At 34.4% G+C, this 20,010-nt stretch overlaps 2 protein-coding genes across 35 annotated transcripts in view; one reads left to right on the top strand and one right to left on the bottom strand.

Moving 5' to 3' along the window:
* Nucleotides 1-3,856, bottom strand: part of GIN1 (gypsy retrotransposon integrase 1) — a 79,381-nt gene extending 75,525 nt beyond the window's left edge. For 7 of the 11 annotated variants that reach the window (XM_045034399.1, XR_006583508.1, XR_006583499.1 and 4 more), the window contains exon 1: nucleotides 3,733-3,856. The gene's annotated coding sequence lies outside the window, so the exon portion shown is untranslated. Of the gene's footprint in view, nucleotides 1-3,716 lie in introns of all 11 variants that reach the window. The other 4 variants (XM_003981167.6, XR_006583509.1, XM_045034402.1 and 1 more) reach the window with 3 other exon arrangements.
* Nucleotides 3,857-3,927: 71 nt separating this feature from the next.
* Nucleotides 3,928-20,010, top strand: part of PPIP5K2 (diphosphoinositol pentakisphosphate kinase 2) — a 71,324-nt gene continuing 55,241 nt past the window's right edge. For 4 of the 24 annotated variants that reach the window (XM_045034260.1, XM_045034286.1, XM_045034256.1 and 1 more), the window contains exons 1-6: nucleotides 3,928-4,136; nucleotides 7,681-8,046; nucleotides 12,514-12,709; nucleotides 15,231-15,321; nucleotides 16,522-16,607; nucleotides 17,688-17,842. In XM_045034260.1, the coding sequence (XP_044890195.1) occupies nucleotides 7,921-8,046; nucleotides 12,514-12,709; nucleotides 15,231-15,321; nucleotides 16,522-16,607; nucleotides 17,688-17,842 (654 nt within the window). In that variant the 5' untranslated portion in view covers nucleotides 3,928-4,136; nucleotides 7,681-7,920. The remainder of the gene's footprint in view (nucleotides 4,137-7,680; nucleotides 8,047-12,513; nucleotides 12,710-15,230; nucleotides 15,322-16,521; nucleotides 16,608-17,687; nucleotides 17,843-20,010) is intronic. The other 20 variants (XM_045034240.1, XM_045034252.1, XM_045034263.1 and 17 more) reach the window with 9 other exon arrangements.

Genomic DNA, 20,010 nt, shown 5'->3' on the forward strand with positions numbered 1-20,010 from the left:
CATGAGTTCGAGCCCCGCGTCGGGCTCTGGGCTGATGGCTCAGAGCCTGGAGCCTGTTTCCGATTCTGTGTCTCCCTCTCTCTCTGCCCCTTCCCCGTTCATGCTTTGTCTCTCTCTGTCCCAAAAATAAATAAAAAAAAAAAAACGTTGAAAAAAAAATAAATAAAACTACAGAACTGCTAGAAGTCAACAAAAAAGAAAATCTTGGTGAGCTTACATTAGCAATGATTTCCAGAGAGCAAATAAAAAGAACCATCCATAAAAGAAATAATTTAAATTTTACGAAAACAGCAATCTCAGCTGAGAGAAAATATTTGTAGTACACACATATAATAAAGAACTTATGTCCAGAATTTGAAAAGAACTCTCAAATCTGAATAAGGTAATGATCAATCCAACTAAAAAATGGGCAAAAGATTGAACAGACATTTCATTAAAGATGACTTGCAAATAAACAGGTGAAAACATGTTCAACACAATTAGACAATTAAAAAAATACAAATAAGAACTAAGATGCTACTACACATCCATCAAAATGGCAAAAAACAACAAAAAAGAAACAAAACCTGACAATACTAAGCACTACAAAGGGTACAGAGCATTGCTGGTGAGAATAAAAAATGGTGTAAACATGTTTGAAAACAGTTTTAACTAAAGAGAAATTATATGTTCATACAAAAATGTGTATGTGACTGTTTCCAGAAGCTTTATTCCTAACAGCTAAAATCTGAAAATGAACCAAATGTTCATCAGTGGGTGAATGGGTAAACAAATTATGGTAGATCCATATGATGGAATTGATAAGGAACATCGATAAGGAACAAACTAAAAATCTACTTAATAATAAGGATGAATCTCAAAAATCATTATGCTAAGTAAAAAAAGTGAGACACAAAAGGCTACACACTATATGCTACTGTTTATACAATATCCAGAAAAGCCAAAACTATAGGAACTACAGGAACAGGGAACAATTTTTTTTTTTTTAAAGGAGAATTCTCTAAATAACTGCAAAAGCAATTTTTAAAAATTGCAAACATTTATACAGTGTTTTACTGTGATGATCCTCTCAACATCCTGTCAAGTAGGTACTAGTTGTATATCTACTTCACAGATAAGAAAATAGAGGTTCACAGACATTATCCAATTTGTACAAAGCAACATAGTAAGTGCAAGCACTAGACGTTTGCAGCTTGTTCTATGTTGCTTCAAATTTCCCGTTGGCTTTTTTTCCCCTGCTACACTAATAACTGAATTATTGTCCTCAGATTTAATAATTCTTGGCTCAGGCCTCCGCTAGAAAACTTATAAAATACTTTTTAATTAATAATTCAGGTTATATATGAGAAAGCCATATTAATTTTTAATCATTTCACATGGTTTGGGACACAATGGACATTCAACTATTTGTAAATGAATAAAGAATTATTTGCTCTTCCTCATAGGAAAGATAGCACTGAATTAAAAAAAAAAAAAAAAAAGAAAAGGACACATGTTCCAAAGATAATTGTTATTTCACTTTGGAAAACAATACTTCACTTGCATATCTATCGCACTCCGAGAAGGGTGTGTCTAATAAGTCATGACTTTTAGGGGTCAGAATTTCTGGTGTAAGAGCTACCTAAGTCCCAGTATCCACATATGAAAAAAGAAAATAATACTTATCCCTCCTTCTTCATAAATATCAGGATAAATGAGATTGAAAAGACTTGGAAAGTCCTTTGCAAATAGTCAAGCAATATACAATTACTGTTAAAACATTTCACTATTATCAGCCACATCAAGCTGTTCAAAGTAGTAAAGAACACTTTCTTTTCTCAAAAGCTTTCCTTACAAGTAAAAAGATTGAAATTCTTGTCTCTTCACTTATGGTGATTAATGTTTTATGGCAATGTTTGTTTGTTGTAATGCTAACATCAAAACCCAGAAGACTCAAGAGTTATTTAATACATTATAATGAGTTTATAGTCTAATGGGGTTCACAAGCTTAAATACTTAAGAAAAATCAGTTCACAAAAAGGAAAATCGTGTAAGTTAGGTTAAAGTTTGCTCTTAATATCTGGCATTTATAGGGGCGCCTGGGTGGCTCAGTCGGTTAAGCGGCCGACTTCGGCTCAGGTCATGATCTCGCGGTCCGTGGGTTCCAGCCCTGCGTCAGGCTCTGGGCTGGCAGCTCAGAGCCTGGAGCCTGCTTCAGATTCTGTGTCCCTCTCTCACTCTGCCCCTCCCCTGCTCAGGCTCTGTCTCTCTCTCTCTGTCAAAAATAAATAAACATTAAAAAAAATTTTTTTTTAAATTGGCATTTATACACAAGAGTAACTCAAAGAACCAGTAGTTTTTTCTTGTCAAAGTACACTCACCATGTGATCCCTAAAAACCATCCAATTGAGTAGAGAATATAAAGAAAACGGCTTTAAACCGTAATATTAGAACAAACCTAAATATCTTCCTATACCCAAATACTGAATGAAGGTATCGTTTACAGGATAGAATTAAGTGGTTTAAGTTATAAGAATGAAGTTTAGGACTTCTTTAAATATGTTCTTATTTTTAAGAATTTGTGTATTAAAAAAAGTAGGAATGAGAAAAGGAGGTGAAGGTGGCTGACTACAACTTCTAATTTTGCAAGAGGAACTGTCGGGATCAAATTTGGTTGAGCTTTAACACTATGTCCCTAATACAACGTCAAATAAAATCAGTAAGTACCTGTGTAAATACTTATTACTTAATTCCTTTAATCATTTTATTTTGTGTGCAATAAAATGAAGTGGTTAAGTATCACTTTAAATAAAATTAGGATTGGACAAAACCCATCAAGGCTACCAATTTAAGCCTCCAAAAAGTTGTTAAATGCATGTGTTCCACCTTAAAAACTTAAAATCTGTAACATTTCAATGAACATGTGAACTTGTGATCATTATTTTTACTTCTGCGTTAGTCTACTTTAATCTCTGACAAAAAGAAAAGCATAATTTTACGTAAAGACTGGGAAATCTAATTACACCAGGCACTTCTAATCTGATTCAACCTATAAATTGGTTTTAACAAAAAATGCCTTCATCCCTATATGCATACACATGAAGCCACATGTGATAAGTGAATTTCCATTTTGAAAATTATTTCTCCACTTTAGTTCAGAAAAACTCATTTAAAGGAAAAGTCCACAGAAATAAAGTGTATATTTTGCCTTTAGAACTACGGGACAAGATTGTCCCTTGAATTCGCGTCTCTCCCCGCCACAGGAGATTGTAATTTGGGGCGAAAGGCGAATATTTCAGATTAAATGGCAACTATGATAAAGTAAGTAGGGAGACTTCGTTCATGTCAGCCAACTGCCACGGTCAATTTTTGAACCTGCTCCGACTCTCGGAGGCTATTTTAACTATTAGAGAGCATTTCCAGGGAAGTTTAATGGCTCGTTAATCAATTCTTCAGGGCAAGGTCCAGCTAAATTTAACAAAAGCAGGAAGACCATCAAGTAAAACTCGGTTACACAGACTAGGCACCTTTCCACGCCTGACAACAAAACTCGCCCCTTTTCCACTCAGCGGGCGCGGGACGCCGTAACGCCCAAGCAAGGCCCTCTCGCCCCAAGAGCGCCTGCGCAATCTCCACAGTCAATTAAACCCTTTCTTAAACTAGTCGATAGAAATGGTTTTGAAATTACTGTCAGGTGATGCCTCACTTTAAAAATCATCAGACATAACAAAGCATACCGGGACGACCACTCACCGAAAGTGGTCCTAAAAGCAAACGACAGGATTTAAGCTTCCTCTCGCGACTTATCTGGTGCTGCCGGAAGCGGAACTACCCGTGTCTTTAAGAGGTGTGTGCTTTTGAGGGCCGTGCGGACCGTTTGGCAATTGCCGGAAATCGTTCCGCCCGGTGAGATTTCTTGGTGAGACCCGAGGCGGGCGGGGTGAGGCGCGACCGAGATAAGGGAGGTGGTGTAGTGCTTTGCAGAACCTCTGCGTGGCCCTTCATCTGCTACTGTAGAGAGGAGACTGACGTCCTACCTAACAGCTGTAGTCTTTTGACGAACACCTCACTCCTGTCTCCGGCATTAAAGGGGAAACCGAAGCCCGAGTGGGCTCGGCTATCTCCTGCAGCTCGCGTGGCTACTGCAGCGGTGGCAGGTGAGGATTCCGGGACCGGAGGAGAACCGAGTTGCCGAACCCGGTCACCGAGGCCGCTGCCGGGCAGTTGCTTTGTCTTCTGCGCTTTGCGGAGCCCAGACACGCGCTCTTCCCAGGGGCGTGTGCCAGAGCGAAAGGCGGCGTGGGCGAGGAAGGAGTGACACTACAGCCCTGAGGCGCTTTTCGCGTCTGGATTTCTTCTTCTCTTCTACTGCCTCCTTTTTTTATTTCTTGGGTTTGAGATACACGAGATTTCAGCCCAGCCAGAAGGGAACTGCCGAGCGCCTAAGCTGGTACTCTAGCCTGTGGGCTCGCTCCACCAAAGTAGGCAGCCTCGAGTTTGGGGACTGCTGTGGGTCGAGATCGCTATTCTTGTTTTCATTCCTCCGTCTTTGCCCCTTTTCTCGCCGCCTGCACCCCCACTTCAAGAGAACAAAAAGGCCCTTGGGTTGCAGCTTTCCAGAATAAAAACGGAGGCTGCATGTCTCTGCCTCACCTAATCAGTTCGAGTGTGTTGCACCTCGCGCGCTTGGAGGGAGAAGGAACGAGGGTGGCGACCATTGTATCTCATTTACTAGTTTATGGACGGCTTCTGGGAGTTTGCGACCTTTGAATTCCTATGGGTGATACTTGCCTTGATCTAGTGTGCTGGGAGGCTTAGCTGGGGAAGTAGGAAGCATGGCTGGCTTTAGCACCTAGCATCCTTGCCCGACGCTGGGATAGGGTATTGTTTTGCTGTTGAAAATTCTTCAATGAAAAATACAGTTTTTGTTTCAGGCAGATTAAATATTAAAGATAGCCGCCATTGACTGAGTTCTTATGTGTGCCAGGTGCTTTACATATGTTCTCATGTACTTCTCTCAACAATTCCGTGATGTATGTTAGATTATTCGTCTCATTTTCCAGAGGTAGGTACTGAGGCTTGGAGAGGTCACTTAACTCGTCCTAATAAACTTTTGCTACTAGTAAACGTTTGAACCTCTGTTAGAAACCAGATTTTTCAGGTTCCAAAATCTGTATTATTGACTGTTACTATTGTCTTACCATTGTGCTTCGTTGCTTCCAGTTACTTCACTAACATTTTAAGTGGTTGAAAGTATTCATTAAAAACAAATTCAGTGTGCCTATTTATGTCTGACGAAATGATCTCTGTCCTCATGGAGCTTTCTTGTTCTGATGCAGAAGTAAATAGTTTAGAAACCAAAACACTGACTGTAGCATGGGTTTTTTTTTTTAAAGCGAGTGATTAAACTGGCATGCAGAAGGTTCAGAGTTGTCCAGTCAAATCTTGCCATTTTGGGTTTTAAACTCCTATGACTTTCATGGTAGTTGTGAGGATATTACACTTAGCGTTGACAGCAGCATTGTCACCATTCACAGCAATGTTTCCATCCGGAAAATGCTTTTGGGGTTTCAGGAAAATTGGTCATGTGTCTGTTTAGACTGAGCAATAAGAGCTGAGGGTCCTCAAGAAAGACGGACTTCTGTACACTACATAGGACTGATGGATGATCCAAGTTGTCATTTTAAGGATTAAGTAGCTTACATTTGGGGAGAAGATGAGTATTTATTCCAGGCAGTAGTGTTCATGACAGTCTGAAGCAGTGTGGTAAGACTAGAAAACATGTAATGAGGTCTCCAGCAGAAGCAGTGGCAAAGAGGAGTTTCTGTGGCTTCATTGCAAGGGCAGTAAATAGGTACATTCTAAACTAAATTGTCTGTCTTTGTTCTGTGCCAGTTAAGTTAGATCAGGAATATCTTTTTTAATTATAAAAGCCAATAAAAGAAACACCTCACATTTACTAAATGTTTACCCTGTGCTAAATTGCTGCTTTGGCATTTAGTTTTCAAAATAATGTATTAAATTTATCACAGTTTACAGATGGTGGCCAGAGAGGTTCAGTAGCTTAGTTAAGGATACAGATCTGAACAACTATTAGAAAAAGCTTTCTAACCCACTTTTGTCAAAGTCTAGAACAATGGTTCTCTCTCCTTTTTAAAAAAGTTGATTTCTTTTGAGAGAGCACGAGCAAGCGGGAACCTGAGCAGGGGAGGGGGCAGAGAGAGAGAGAGGGAGAAAGAGAATCCCTCCTTGGGGTCGTGAGATCATGACCTGAACTGAAATCTAGAATCTGACACTTATTAGACTAAGCCATCCAGGCGCTCTTAGAGCAGTGGTTCTCAAAGTGTGATTACCAGGCCAGCAGCATCAGCATCACCATGGAATTTTAAAAATGCAGAGTATTGGCTCCCACTTTGAGACTTTAGTATTTTACCAAGCCCTCCTGGTGATTCTGATGTGTGATGAAGTTTGAGAACCACTTCCTTGAGTGTGGATACTTTAGTAGCATGGTACTTTACAATTTATAAATCGGAGTTGAGTAGCATTTGTCTTTTGAACAAGTATTTCTACCTTTTTAAATCACAAACTGTTTTGAATTTCATAACACCGTGCAATTTTAATTTGAAAATTGGATACAATGATGCCTGCCTAGGTACACTAGGGTTTCAGTATTTAATAGGGAGCCACCAATTAAACTAGAATTACATCTTTAGAAATAAGAGTTTTGGAGTTACACTTTACAGTTTTTTTTTATCTAACATACACTCCCAACTCTTAAGAATATTTGATCAAATAATTTATTATATTACCAGTAATCCAATGAATTATTTGATATATAGTTTCATCTTGGTCAGTAATTAGTTTTAATGTGACCAAGGAACAAGTAAGTACATGTAAACAACTTTGGTAAAGAATATTTTGAGATATCACTCTTACATGAGACTTCTTGAACTGATTTTGATAGACATCTGTTTATGTGGAAAGCTTGGGTGTCAATCACATAAAATTTTTGCAGAATTTGTTACACTTGTACATTTTTTTTTTTGAGGAGAGAATCCATAGATTTTTATTAGTTCAGCCAAAGAATTTTTGACTTCTAAAACTTCAAAAGCTGCTGTTAAAATGAAATATTTTCTTTATTCTCATTTTATTGATATTTTTTGAGACTAGAATGCAGAAAGGTTTTATTCCCTAAAAAAGATAAAAATTTAAAAAAGCCTTGTTTGCAAGTTGAACTTTCAAGTTAAAACCTTTTAAAAATTGATTTAATGAGTTTTCAAATTGATTTATAGTTGTCAATGGGTTTTAAATTTACATTGCATTTTATCTGGGTTTTTTTGCCCCCAGATATTGATCTGTTCAGATATTACTGAACTGTGTTGCAAAGGAATTCAACTTTTAATGGAATTTTGTTATAATTTGAATAATTTTCTCACTTATTAGATATTTTTGGACTTAAAGAATTTACTGTGTATTTTTATTGTTACTGTCTTTTTGTTATTTTTGAATCAGTTTGTTGAATTGTTAAAATGTAGATTATTGAATATCAAAGCCTAATTTTTTAATATCATGGAAGAAAATGTCTTTGTATTTGAAGGTATGCATCAAATTACTGGTAATGATTTTACAAGTATCATTTTACTTTTACATGAATGTTTTTGAAGTACAGTCTCCAAAATTAATTTTTTCATTGTATTTTAGGTAGAAAGATTGTTGCATCGACTCACTGAAGCACTAAGCCTCTCTCTTTTAAACTTCATCAACAAATGAAGCAATGATATCTGAGAACAGAAGAACATTTGCCAACTAACTGTCATCACAATTTCAAGTGATTGTAAAAGCAAAAACAAGCTGCAACAGACCTTGTATAGTAGAGAGAGAATGGTTTATTTAAAAGCAATTTTAGTATAGTGCTTTATATCTATATCAAATGAAATAAAAATGAGTGAAGCCCCCAGGTTCTTTGTTGGGCCTGAAGATACAGAAATAAATTCAGGAAATTATCGACATTTCTTCCACCATGCAGATGAAGATGAGGAGGAAGAGGATGAGTCTGTAAGTTGTTTGGTGAGAGAAGACCAGTACAGTATAGACTTCTTAGTCATCACTGTTAAAGAGAATTATTACTGTCTAAATTGTGAAGCCATTTTTGCACATAATAATTTGTTGGAAGTATTTTGCACTAAAACAGCATGTTTCATTACAACATTATTGAATCTATGTTGCATCAAGAAATCCAATCAGGAGTCAGAGTTCTAAGTTGTTTAATGATGCTTATTCTAGTGTCTTTCACTGGTATGCCTAGCGTGACACAAGACTCAGTTGAAAACATGGCAAAAAGAATAGGGCCATAAACCAAAAGGATTTCTTGTATGTAGAAGTACCTAAAAAACATGTCAAGAGAAAGAAGTAAGTTGAAGGAAATCATTTTAAAGTTACAAAGAAGGACTTCTTAGCTTCGTTAAGTTTGTCATGTTGTCAATACAAGTGGTGCTTGACTCAAAGATAGCCTTATGTATTAACTATTCAGAAACCTGTAACTGTGTGGCTAGGAGAGGCTACCTCAAGTATCCACAGGGGTGTGTAACTATAAGTCTTACTTTCTTTTTGATCTGATCTATTAGGATGTATAACCATAGTGGATCTTCAGGAATAACACCCATTTATTATGTTCATTTTACCATAGTTATATTAGCTCAACATTTGTCTTGTTTTCCCTTTACACATAGACATTGCTTTACTGTGAAGACTGAAACAAGATACAAACTTATGTTTTTTTCCCTCATATTTCCAGTTCGAAAGAGAATTTTGTTTCCAAACCTGTTATAGTTGGTAAAAGTAGTTAAAAACAAACCAAAAATAGCTATTAGATTATTCTTTAAATCTTTTTTCGTAATTATTTAATACTTTTCCCAGTGCAGTTATGCGTGTCTGAAGTGTTGATCAGACTGCTTTCACTTGAAACCTTTCCCACCCACCCCTCATCCTCAGCCCAGGAAAGATGATTTTCAAGCTTCTCTTACGAGCAGTGCTTTTCTTCATCTGAAGTATTGTCTAGAAATCCAATAAGTAAAACAGGAAAGCAGACCTTCTCTGGCTGACTTAAACTAGGAAGTGCTCTTGACTCAGCTTCAAGTACTCCTATCTCTTTTCACTAGAGTACATCTGAACACACTGTGAATGCCACTGACCATCAAGTCCACTTTTTCCAGATAAGGACTTCTGTCCCTTATATCCAGAACTCTATTTGTCTCTCTTCCCTTCTACCTTTTATGTTTCAGCAGTATCAAATTTTTGCTTTTCACGTGTTATTCTATGTTGTGCCATGCCTCTTCGCCATTGGGTGTATTCCTTTATCTGTATAGAATGCCCTTTTCTGGGAAGTGATACCTTGTGAATAGTTTTTCATTCTTTAAAACCCTGCTCATTATTCATATTCATTCTTCCCCTTCTCCTTGTAAACTTGAATACTTCTTCCTCAGTACCATTCTATACCTTAACACATATACTTGTATTCCATGTATCATAATGTACTGCATTGTTACTGTAATCCCTGTTAGATTCACAGCACTTTGAGTGTAGGTAGTTTCTGTATATCTAACTTTTAGCATAATTCTTAGACTATTGGTACTAATTAAATTGAACTCACATTTGTGATGTATAATTGTCACTTTTGAGTAGCTTCAATTTGGTTCATTTGACCTATAGATTGTTGACCTATAGAACAAAATGATTTGTTCTAGGTCATTCTGTTTTTAAGATTAAAGGTATGAATTTCATTTTAGACATTAAATCTGACAAAGTAATTTAGATCTGTTTAAAAAGTAATTATATGCTATTATGTAATTTTACCTGATAGGAAAATTCTGTGATTTTGTCTTAATAATGCAGCTTTATTTGTGCATTTTAAACTTGAAAGTTTCTAGTTGATCTTAGCCAATGAGTAGATATTAAATAGATCTGTAATAAACAAAATTTAACATTTTAATATTAAATAAAATAAAAGTAAATAAAATAAAAGTAGCCTTTTAATCTGTAAAACAGTAGGAAGTGTTAGGTTGAATGCTGTTTTTACTGAAGTATAGTTGACATTAGTTTCACGTGTACAACATGGTGATTCAGCAATTGTATACATTACAGAATGCTCACCATGATAAGTGTAGTTACCATCTGTCAGCATACAAAGTTTCTACTTTGTATGCCCTATGCTGTACTTTTCATCCCTTTAACTTCTCTATTTTATAACTGGAAGTCTGTACCTCTTAATCCCCTTCACGTGTTTCACCCATCCTTGCACCTCCCCTTCTCACTGAGAGCCACCAGTTTGTTCTCTGTGTTTGAGTCTAGATGTGTTTTCTTTTTTTTATTTCAGTTTTTAGATTCCACATGTAAGTGGAATCATAAGGTATTTGTTTTTCTGTTTCACTTAGCATAATATCCTATAAGTCCATCCATGTTATTGTGAATGGCAAGATTTCATTCTTCTTTTTTTTTTTTTTTCAAGGTTTATTTTTGAGATACAGAGAAAGAGCACAAGCAGGGGAGGGGCAGAGAAAGGGGGACAGAGAATCCAAAGCAGGCCTCAGACTGATACCATTGAGCCCGATGTGGGGCTCAAACTCACAAACCACAAGATCAAGACCTGAGTCGAAGTTAGATGGTCAACCAGCTGAGCCTCCCAGGCACCCCTTCATTCTTTTTTATGCCTGATATATATATACACATATACATACATGTATATATATTCTATATCTATATATATGTGTATATACACATATATACGTTGTATATACATTATATATGGTATGTGTAATAGATATATATCACATGTGTATCCATTTATGTATGGACACTTAGGTTGCTTCCATATCTTGGCTGTTGTAAATAATGATGCAGTAAACATATCTTTTTGAATTAGTGTTTTTATTTTCTTAGTAAATACCCGGAAGTAGGATTAATAGGTAATATGGTATTTCTATTTTTAAGTTTTTGAGGAACCTCCATACTGTTTTCCACAGTGGTTGCTCCAGTTTACATTCCCACCAACGGTGCATGAGGATTCCTTTTTCTCCACATCCTTGCCAACTCTTGTTATGTCTTGTCTTTTTGATACTAGCCATTTTGACAAGTGCGAGGTGATGTGTCATTGTGGTTTTGATTTACATTTTCCTGATGATTAGTGTTGTCGACCATCTTTTCATGAATCTTTTGCCCATCTGTATGTCTTCTTTGGAGAAATGTCCGACTAAGGTCCTCTGTTCATTTTTTAATTGGATTATTTGGGTTTTTTTGATGTTGAGTTGTAGGAGTTCTTTGTATATTTTAGAAGTTGACCCCTTAATAGATATATCATTTGCAAGTATCTCCTCCCATTCAGTAGGTTGCCTTTTTTGTTTTGTTGATGGTTTAGCTTGAGTACTTTTGTTGGCTAGGGAAATATTCATTAGGAACATCATGAGCTGGATAGAAGCTTTTGATCAGGAAATAATTGAATAAAGGAACATAAAAGTGGATAATCAAGGTGGAAAGACAGCAAATCCTGGGAAGGTTAGGATTTACAATCAAATTCAATACCAATTTGACCTCTAGATTTTATGAGTTAGAAGAGGCAATGATGAAATCTAATTTTAGGCATAAAGAATAGCAATTTAAATCTGATGTTATCCTATTTTATTTTTAGATTTATAAGAGAGAGTCTAGTAAAACACTTGAGCATGGATTATATTGTCATCTGAAATATATAAAATATGGAAGGGGGAGAACTAAAAAGAAAAACTAGACACAGCTTTATTTATTTGATAAATTATTAACTATTTAAATGCAGAGACCTCAGAATGAATCTTGAGTGATTTTGTAAACCTGTGAGCTGCTCATAAATTATTTCTGTCTCCTCCTTTTTTTAGTCTCAGGATGAACCATGGCCTTTGAGCTATAGTAGGGGTGCCAGAGATGAGCAACACCATTAATGGGAATATTGAGTATAAAGATAGGAGCTTCAAAGAGCATTGATACCTCTGTTAGCAGTTTGGCTTTCTCCACAATTTTCTTCCAAGTTGTCATTGGTGACCAACTCCTATTCAAGCTCAGTCTCCAAAAATAGTTCAACACTGTAATACAGTTTTGTAGTCAGAACATCTTATTTTAGGCAAGAGAATTCTTTATCTCACTCTCATTGGTCTTTTTACTTGGATTAGATAAGTTTTGGCCCTTATTTTCCCCTTTCTTTTGTAAGGAGAACAACAAATGTTGAAGACAGTCAAGAAAGGAGTATTTGTTTAAGTTTAAAATCAGAATGAAAATAGTAACGATGTCCTGAAAGTTTATTGTTTTAGAATTTTTTCCAAACCTTTGTAAACAACTATTTGTTATTTATTATAATAACAATGTAATTTTGAAAAATGCCTTTTTTGGTTAGTGTGTCATTTGTATTAATCACATCCCTCATCTACTTCTGAACAAGATTTAAAATAGCTCTACTTTGCAGTTCGTATCGAGTCAACCTGATTTTTTTGTTTTGTTTTCCTTCTGTTTTAGCCACCGGAAAGACAGATTGTGGTTGGAATATGTTCCATGGCAAAGAAATCCAAATCCAAACCAATGAAGGAAATTCTTGAACGGATCTCCTTATTTAAATACATCACAGTAGTAGTATTTGAAGAAGATGTTATTTTGAATGAACCAGTAGAAAACTGGCCTTTATGTGATTGTCTTATTTCTTTCCATTCTAAAGGTATTAAAGAATGGGGTGGGAACTACTTTTATCCTCTTATAATAAAACCAATACATACTAATTGTAGATTATTAGATAAAATAGAAAAATAAAATTAAACTTACCCACTCTCACAGATCAGTGTTGCTAACATTTTGATATATTTCTTTTCAGCCATTTTTCCTCTGTGTATTTTTTAAAAACAAATTTACTATTACAGTGTATATGTAATTTTATATTTAATTTTCCATTAACTATATCGAGGCTTATTTTCCTTTCATTACATTCTTCAGAGACCTGATTTTCAATGACATCTCAGCTTGTCATCATGAGGATATACTATAACATTTAGCCAGTATCTTAACAATTAGTGTCCGGTTTTCACTATTAAAAATAGTGAAAAATAGGTTGATGAATTCTTTGAAAGTATATCTTTGTTACTCTAAGTTATTTAGAATGAATTCTTGAATTATTGAATATTTTAAGGTCTATGCTTTTGTCATATAGAAAATGATGTTTCCTCATATACATATTTATATTTTATTTCTGAGGTGCTTAATATTTGAATTTTAGACTTTACTCGGTTTCTTTTATAAACCAAAGTGAAATATAATTAAACTTCAGTATTACTTGATGGTGAAGTATGCCTTCATAGTAAAACCCACTAATCAAAATTATTAGTGAATATCTGAAATTTTTATTATCCAGTTATCTGTGAATTAAATGTATTTCTTACTAAGAACTATAATTTAAAAGATATGTACTCAGTTATAAATGAATTCACATTAAAGCAAACTTGTTAACAAAATATGTAATCTCTAGCTGTGTTAAAGTTTCACTTTACTTAGGTATTCAAGAAACAAACGTCTTCAGCCAGAAAGGGGTGGAGCATGTTTGAGACTTCTTGTGCTCCTATAGCCTATAGAGAAGCCAAGGCCCTGGTCTTTATAAACTGAAGTCCTTTATTTCAGAGAATATGAAAATTAGCTTATCTTTGAGGGTAAGGTTTCTTCCCTTACTACTACATGGTTCTTCCTACAGAGCTATTTATTTGCTTGTAAAAACTAGGTGCTCTCCAAGGTGATATCCCATATGCTGTCTCTTGGTGAGGGAAATGTCCTCTTTAACCACAACAACAACAAAAGCAGGGAACTGAATAAGGGTTCCTATATGCTGAGTTCTGTTAGGAAACATGAAATCATAGACCTCGAGATATCTTTATGACATGTATGACATGTGATGAATTCTTCTGAGAGTCTTTACAAAAGTAGAAGGGTTTGTAATTTGTGGCCAAGTGATTCTAGGTATAGAGTACTTTCATTACATTTTAAAAACTAAAAGGAATTTAGGAATAAGTCTTTTTTAACTGACTATGGTTTTTTGTTTAGTTTTTTTTAACATCAGTATGCCTTAGTACTTAACTTCTCCAACTGTTCCGATAATGCTACAAAACACAGCGTCTTCACAGGTATACTATAGTATGCTATAGTTAAATTCTAAAGCTATGCATACCTAATGATTTTTACTCTATTTCTTCAATTAGATATTCATTAAAATATTTTCATTTAAGGAATAATAATATTTATTGGGAGCTTATTATGTCAGGTACTGTGCTAAGTGTTTTATGTATACTCCTTGATGGAGTTCCTCCAAAAACTGTACTAGGTAAGACTGTTAAAATACCCATTTATAGTTGTGAATCAGGGGCTGAGAGATTTTAGGTAAATTTGCCCGAAATCACGTAGCTAATGAAAGATGGAGCCAGGACTTTGGACCCTGTTATATTAACCTTTAGGGAATACTGCCTTACCATCTCTAAGTAATAGGTATTGATGGATAAAACTGGAGCTTTTAGCGTCAATACAGACAGCATAGTAGAATCATTAAAATGCTTTAGATACTTTAGGCCTCTTACTATATCTGCCATTTGATTTATTTTCCTTGTAATTAGTAATTTTACCAAAGTCTAGTAATTTTTGAGTTAATTTCTGATATCTTAACGTTGACCTAGTAACAGCAAGTATGATTCTACTCATATACTTTATATTTAGAGCATATCTTTGCAAGAGAATTAACTTTTGTTTTTGCTATTTAAAGATGCATAAATTCTTTGAATTATCAACAATTTATATGTATAGATACCAAATTTAAAAAGTGAGAAAAAGAGTTATATATATTTTAAAAATCACCAAGTGATTGTGATATATTTATTTATATATAGATTTCTGTTTGTGTATGAGGTAATCTTAACTTTTTATCAGTGACTTTGAATAATCAGGTGTTGACTAATGTGTCAGTGGTCTAAATTTGTTATATAACCACTAGCTTATTGTGCCTTATCAATCAAATTAACTAGGAAAAAATAAGACTTATTAATAGTACAAGTTAAGTTTTATGTGTTTATTTTTCCATGATTTATATGGAAAGTAGTGATAATAAAACTAACCTTTTATCAGAAATGGCATAAATTCAAATTGATAAAGTTATAGATGTCAACTTATCTTGAGATTGTACAGAATATGTTAATAATATGTGTTCTTAGGATTTCCACTGGACAAAGCAGTTGCCTATGCAAAACTCAGGAATCCATTTGTAATCAATGACTTGAATATGCAGTATCTCATACAAGATAGGTGAGTGATGGAGATGGCTGAATAAGGGAAGGAAAATTAACATTTATTTAGTATATACTGTAAGCGATACGGCATCAGGTGTTTTCATATACGTTAATTTTTGGTATCCTCTAAATAATACTTAAGAATAGGTATTTATACCCAATTTTGTAGATGAAGAATCTTGAAAATCAGGGAGATGAATTGATTTGCCCAAAGTCACAAGTAGTCCTGCAAATAGTGGGACGGGGACTTAAACCAGATTTATTTAATTTCTGGAGTCTACTGAACCACTGAAAATTATGAACAACTTCTCTGTCATGGTGACTGATGATGAAATTAGGGCTATACTAGATTATTTTTAATGGTAAAGTGCAACTGTTTTGAAAAATACCTCACTATCTTAGCATTCATTTTACAGGTCAAAAGCATGGATTTCCAAGAGACACTGTAAAATACAAATATATTTATTTATATTGTTTGATGTTTCACTCTGATGGCTACCCTTATGATTTCACCAACATTTGATTTTCCTTTATGTGAACATTACAATATGAGATTATATGTATGAAAATACTTTACAAACTATAAGGCCTTATGGTTTTTTGTTTCTGGTATTCTGTTCTTCCAGATAGTGACATTATTGATATCTAAAACTTTAAAACATTTTTCCTAGATTTCCATATTAGTACATGCTTATATGTTATATACATATATATGAAAATGCATATTTACTTTAAGAAATTTGGAAAATAAAAGCATCAAGAAAGGATTTTACCCTGCCACCATATCTATCATATTTTTTTCATATAGAAAGCAATATGTACATGGACTTACATTTTACACAGGGTCACTTTTCTCTTACAATACAATGAACATTTTCCCATGCCATTAAATATTCTTTAGGTATAAAGTTTTTAATAGTTAGGTAATATTCTGTCATTGCTTATAGCAACTTTATTTGACCATTTCTTTTTATACATTTACATTCCCAATTTTAAATGTTAGTATTTTAATATGCCACATAAAGTATTGTGCAGACATTTTTGTTTTAATATTGCATAATATTTCCTTTGAATACATATTTTTTCGATACTTTAAATGACAAATTTTTTATTTAAAAAATAAGGCTTGATATCCATGCCTTTTTAGTAATACAGTAGTAATAATGTACTTGTGAAATAGAATAAAACAATAAAGGATGTTTTCCCTTTTTTTCAGGAGAGAAGTATACAGTATTCTTCAGGCTGAAGGTATTTTACTTCCACGTTATGCAATTTTGAACCGTGACCCAAATAATCCCAAAGGTAAGAGTAAGAGATTTTGAGCGAGCTGCCTTTTGTCACTCAACATATTTTTGAGCCACTTCCCTTCTATAATTAAGTAGAAGGAATTTGAAGAATTCATAGTATTTTGTTTACTTTTTTTTAAAGAAATGAACCAATTAAGTATTATGTTCAGTTGAAGTGTAGCACTATAAGCTAAAAGACCCAGTAATAATTTAAGAGTTATATATCCTACTTTTCTTTGGTTTGCATTTGACATCTATTTGGGAAATGTAAAGAAGAATTTTTAAATTATGTGCTTAATAAATTTGTATTGATTAGTGTAAACAAGTGATTTATCTCTGACTCTTGAATTAAGCATTAGAAACTTCACACTAGAATGCTGTGATTAAATTTCTGATAAATAGGAATTTTGGAGTATTATTACCTACTAATGTCTTAAAGCACCCTTTGCTTCATTTTTCTGGTTATCTAAAACATAACATGTAAGTTATATATAGCAGTCTAAAAAAACCAAGATAAATGTTTATCTGCATTAAGATTTAATATTCTGATAAGAGTATTTTAGGGAATTCTGATGATTTTATTGTATCTAAAAGCAACTTTTATTAAAAACATATATAACATTTATTATCTGTAACAGGGAACTTCCCTCATTTGTCTAGAGGTAAAAAAATAACTTCCTAATTAGATTGCTTGCTTACTTTGTATAGGTTACTTTAGTAACCTGAATAATTTCATGTTTTATAGTATCTGTGATACAAATGATCCCTTACATTTTTCAGAAGATGATAGCGCTCTAAAATTATTTCTCAGTCTTTCTTGTTGGTGTCATTTCCTATCTAACTTTGTATTCTGTGGATTGATAAGGTGAAATGACAGGTTCATAAGATTTTGAAGAAAAACTATAGTTTTTAATGTCATAGATCATAGATGTTGATGTATGTTGTTTGCATAAATAGTTTTAACTAAAATCAAATCATATATTATCCAAGCTTACTTTTCTTTGTAATCTCCATTGTAGTAAAAACTTCAATAATAATACTATTTCCAGATAATATACAGTATGTAATTTTTCCTGATGTTCTGTTTGACTTCTAGAGTGCAATCTGATTGAAGGTGAAGATCATGTAGAAGTAAATGGTGAAGTTTTTCAAAAGCCATTTGTAGAAAAGCCAGTCAGTGCAGAGGATCATAATGTTTACATTTACTACCCAACATCTGCTGGTGGTGGAAGTCAAAGACTTTTTCGGAAGGTAAACCTTTGTTATCCCAGGGAATACTGTTCTTCATACTTTGTGCAAATTTTACTAAAAGTAATCAAGTATTTAATAGAATTAAGACTAAGAATGTATCATTTAGGAATAAATGAAAACTGGTACTCTTCTTTGTTAGAAAAGCAAGGCATTATTTTATTTTTTAATGCGATGCATGCAAAATTTCTAGGTATAAAGTATGAAGAGTATTATTTGATTTCATTTGCATCTTCCAGTTATGTATCTGGCCTATGAGAAATTCAGGTAAAGATCAGCAGTATTTAAGAAAAATGGCACCTTGGGGCACCTGGGTGGCTCCATCAGTTAAGCCTCCAACTTAGGCTTAGGTCATGATCTTGTGGTTTGTGAGTTCGAGCCCCGCGTCCGGCTCTGTGCTGACAGCTCAGAGCCTGGAGCCTGCTTTGGATTCTGTTATCTCCCCATCTCTCAGCCCCTCCCCTGCTCATGCTCTCTCTCTTTCAATAATAAATAAGTGTTAAAAAAAAAAAAAAGAAAAATGGCACCTTAGGGCACCTGGATGGCTCAGTTGGTAGAGCATGCGACTCAGGGTCTGAGTTTAAGCCCCACATTGGGCATGGAGCCTATTTAAAACAGATAGAGAGAAGAAAAATAGCCCCCAAGACGGATGATTCATAGACAAAAATAATACCAATAATTTTTACATACATGACAGTATGCTCAAAATTGCACCCATAAGAGGTTGTGGAGAAACAGGAACCCTCTTGCACTGTTGGTGGGAATGCAAACTGGTGCAGCCGCCCTAGAAGAGTTTGGAGGTTCCTCAAAAAATTAAAAATAGACCTACCCTATGACCCAGCAGTAGCACTGCTAGGAATTTACCCAAGGGATACAGGAGTACTGATGCATAGTAGTACCCCAATGTTGTACCCCAATGTTTATAGCAGCACTCTCAACAATAGCCAAATTATGGAAAGAGCCTAAATGTCCATCAACTGATAAATGGATAAAGAAATTGTGGTTTATATACACAATGGAGTACTACATGGCAATGAGAAAGAATGAAATATGACCCTTTGAAGGAACATGGATGGAACTAGAGAATGTTATGCTAAGTGAAATAAGTCATACAGAGAAAGACAGATACCATATGTTTTCACTCTTATGTGGATCCTGAGAAACTTAACAGAAACCCATGGGAGAGGGGAAGAAAAAAAAAAAGAGGTTAGAGTGGGAGAGAGCCAAAGCATAAGAGACTCTTAAAAACTGAGAACAAACTGAGGGGTTGATTGGGGGTGGGAGTGAGGGGAGGGTGGGTGATGGGTATTGAAGAGGGCGTCTTTTGGGATGAGCACTGGGTGTTGTATGGAAACCAATTTGACAATAAATTTCATATATTAAAAAAAATAAAAAATAATAAAATAATATTAAAGATTTAAAAAAAATTGTACCCATAATAAAATAAATGCAAATGAAGTCTAAAAGTTAATGACATTGAATTACTTTTTGGATTGCCAAAGATCTAAAAGATTGAGGTAGTTGGAAAACAAGCACAAGCCCACATGTTGTTGGCAGGAATGCAAGTTAATATAGCCTCTTAGCAATATAATTTAATAATACATTAAGATTTAAAATGTGTGTACATTTATAATCATGGAAATGCAAAGAAAAAACTCAGTGGGATACTATTTTATATCCATTAGAGTGGCAAATATTAAGTCTAACAATACCAATTATAGTAGAGCAGTGGGAACTAATATATGTGCTAAGAGAACTCTAAGTTGTTAAAACAGTTCATAAAGGATTTTGGCATTATCTTTGTTGAATATGAGCACCTAGCAATTCTATCACCTGGTAATTCTACTTGTAGTATATACATTAGAAACCCTCTTGCACATGGGACACATATAAGAATGTTCAAAGCAAAACTGTTCTACTGACAAAAACTTAGAAAACAACCGAAATATCCATTAATGAATGAATTCCATGTACGTACACAGTGGAAAATTCTATAGTAGACAAAGTGAACAAACCAGGTTACATGCAACAACATGGTTGAATCTAAGAAACATTATTCTTACCATTCATTGTATATTTATGCTATTTAACTTACATATAAATTGTAATTACGGTAGAAAATAATACAGCATCAACTGTATAGTAAGTGTTGTTAAATACTTGTGCACCAA

The sequence above is a fragment of the Felis catus genome, chromosome A1, assembly GCF_018350175.1.
Source record: "Felis catus isolate Fca126 chromosome A1, F.catus_Fca126_mat1.0, whole genome shotgun sequence".
Taxonomy (NCBI): domain Eukaryota; kingdom Metazoa; phylum Chordata; class Mammalia; order Carnivora; family Felidae; genus Felis; species Felis catus.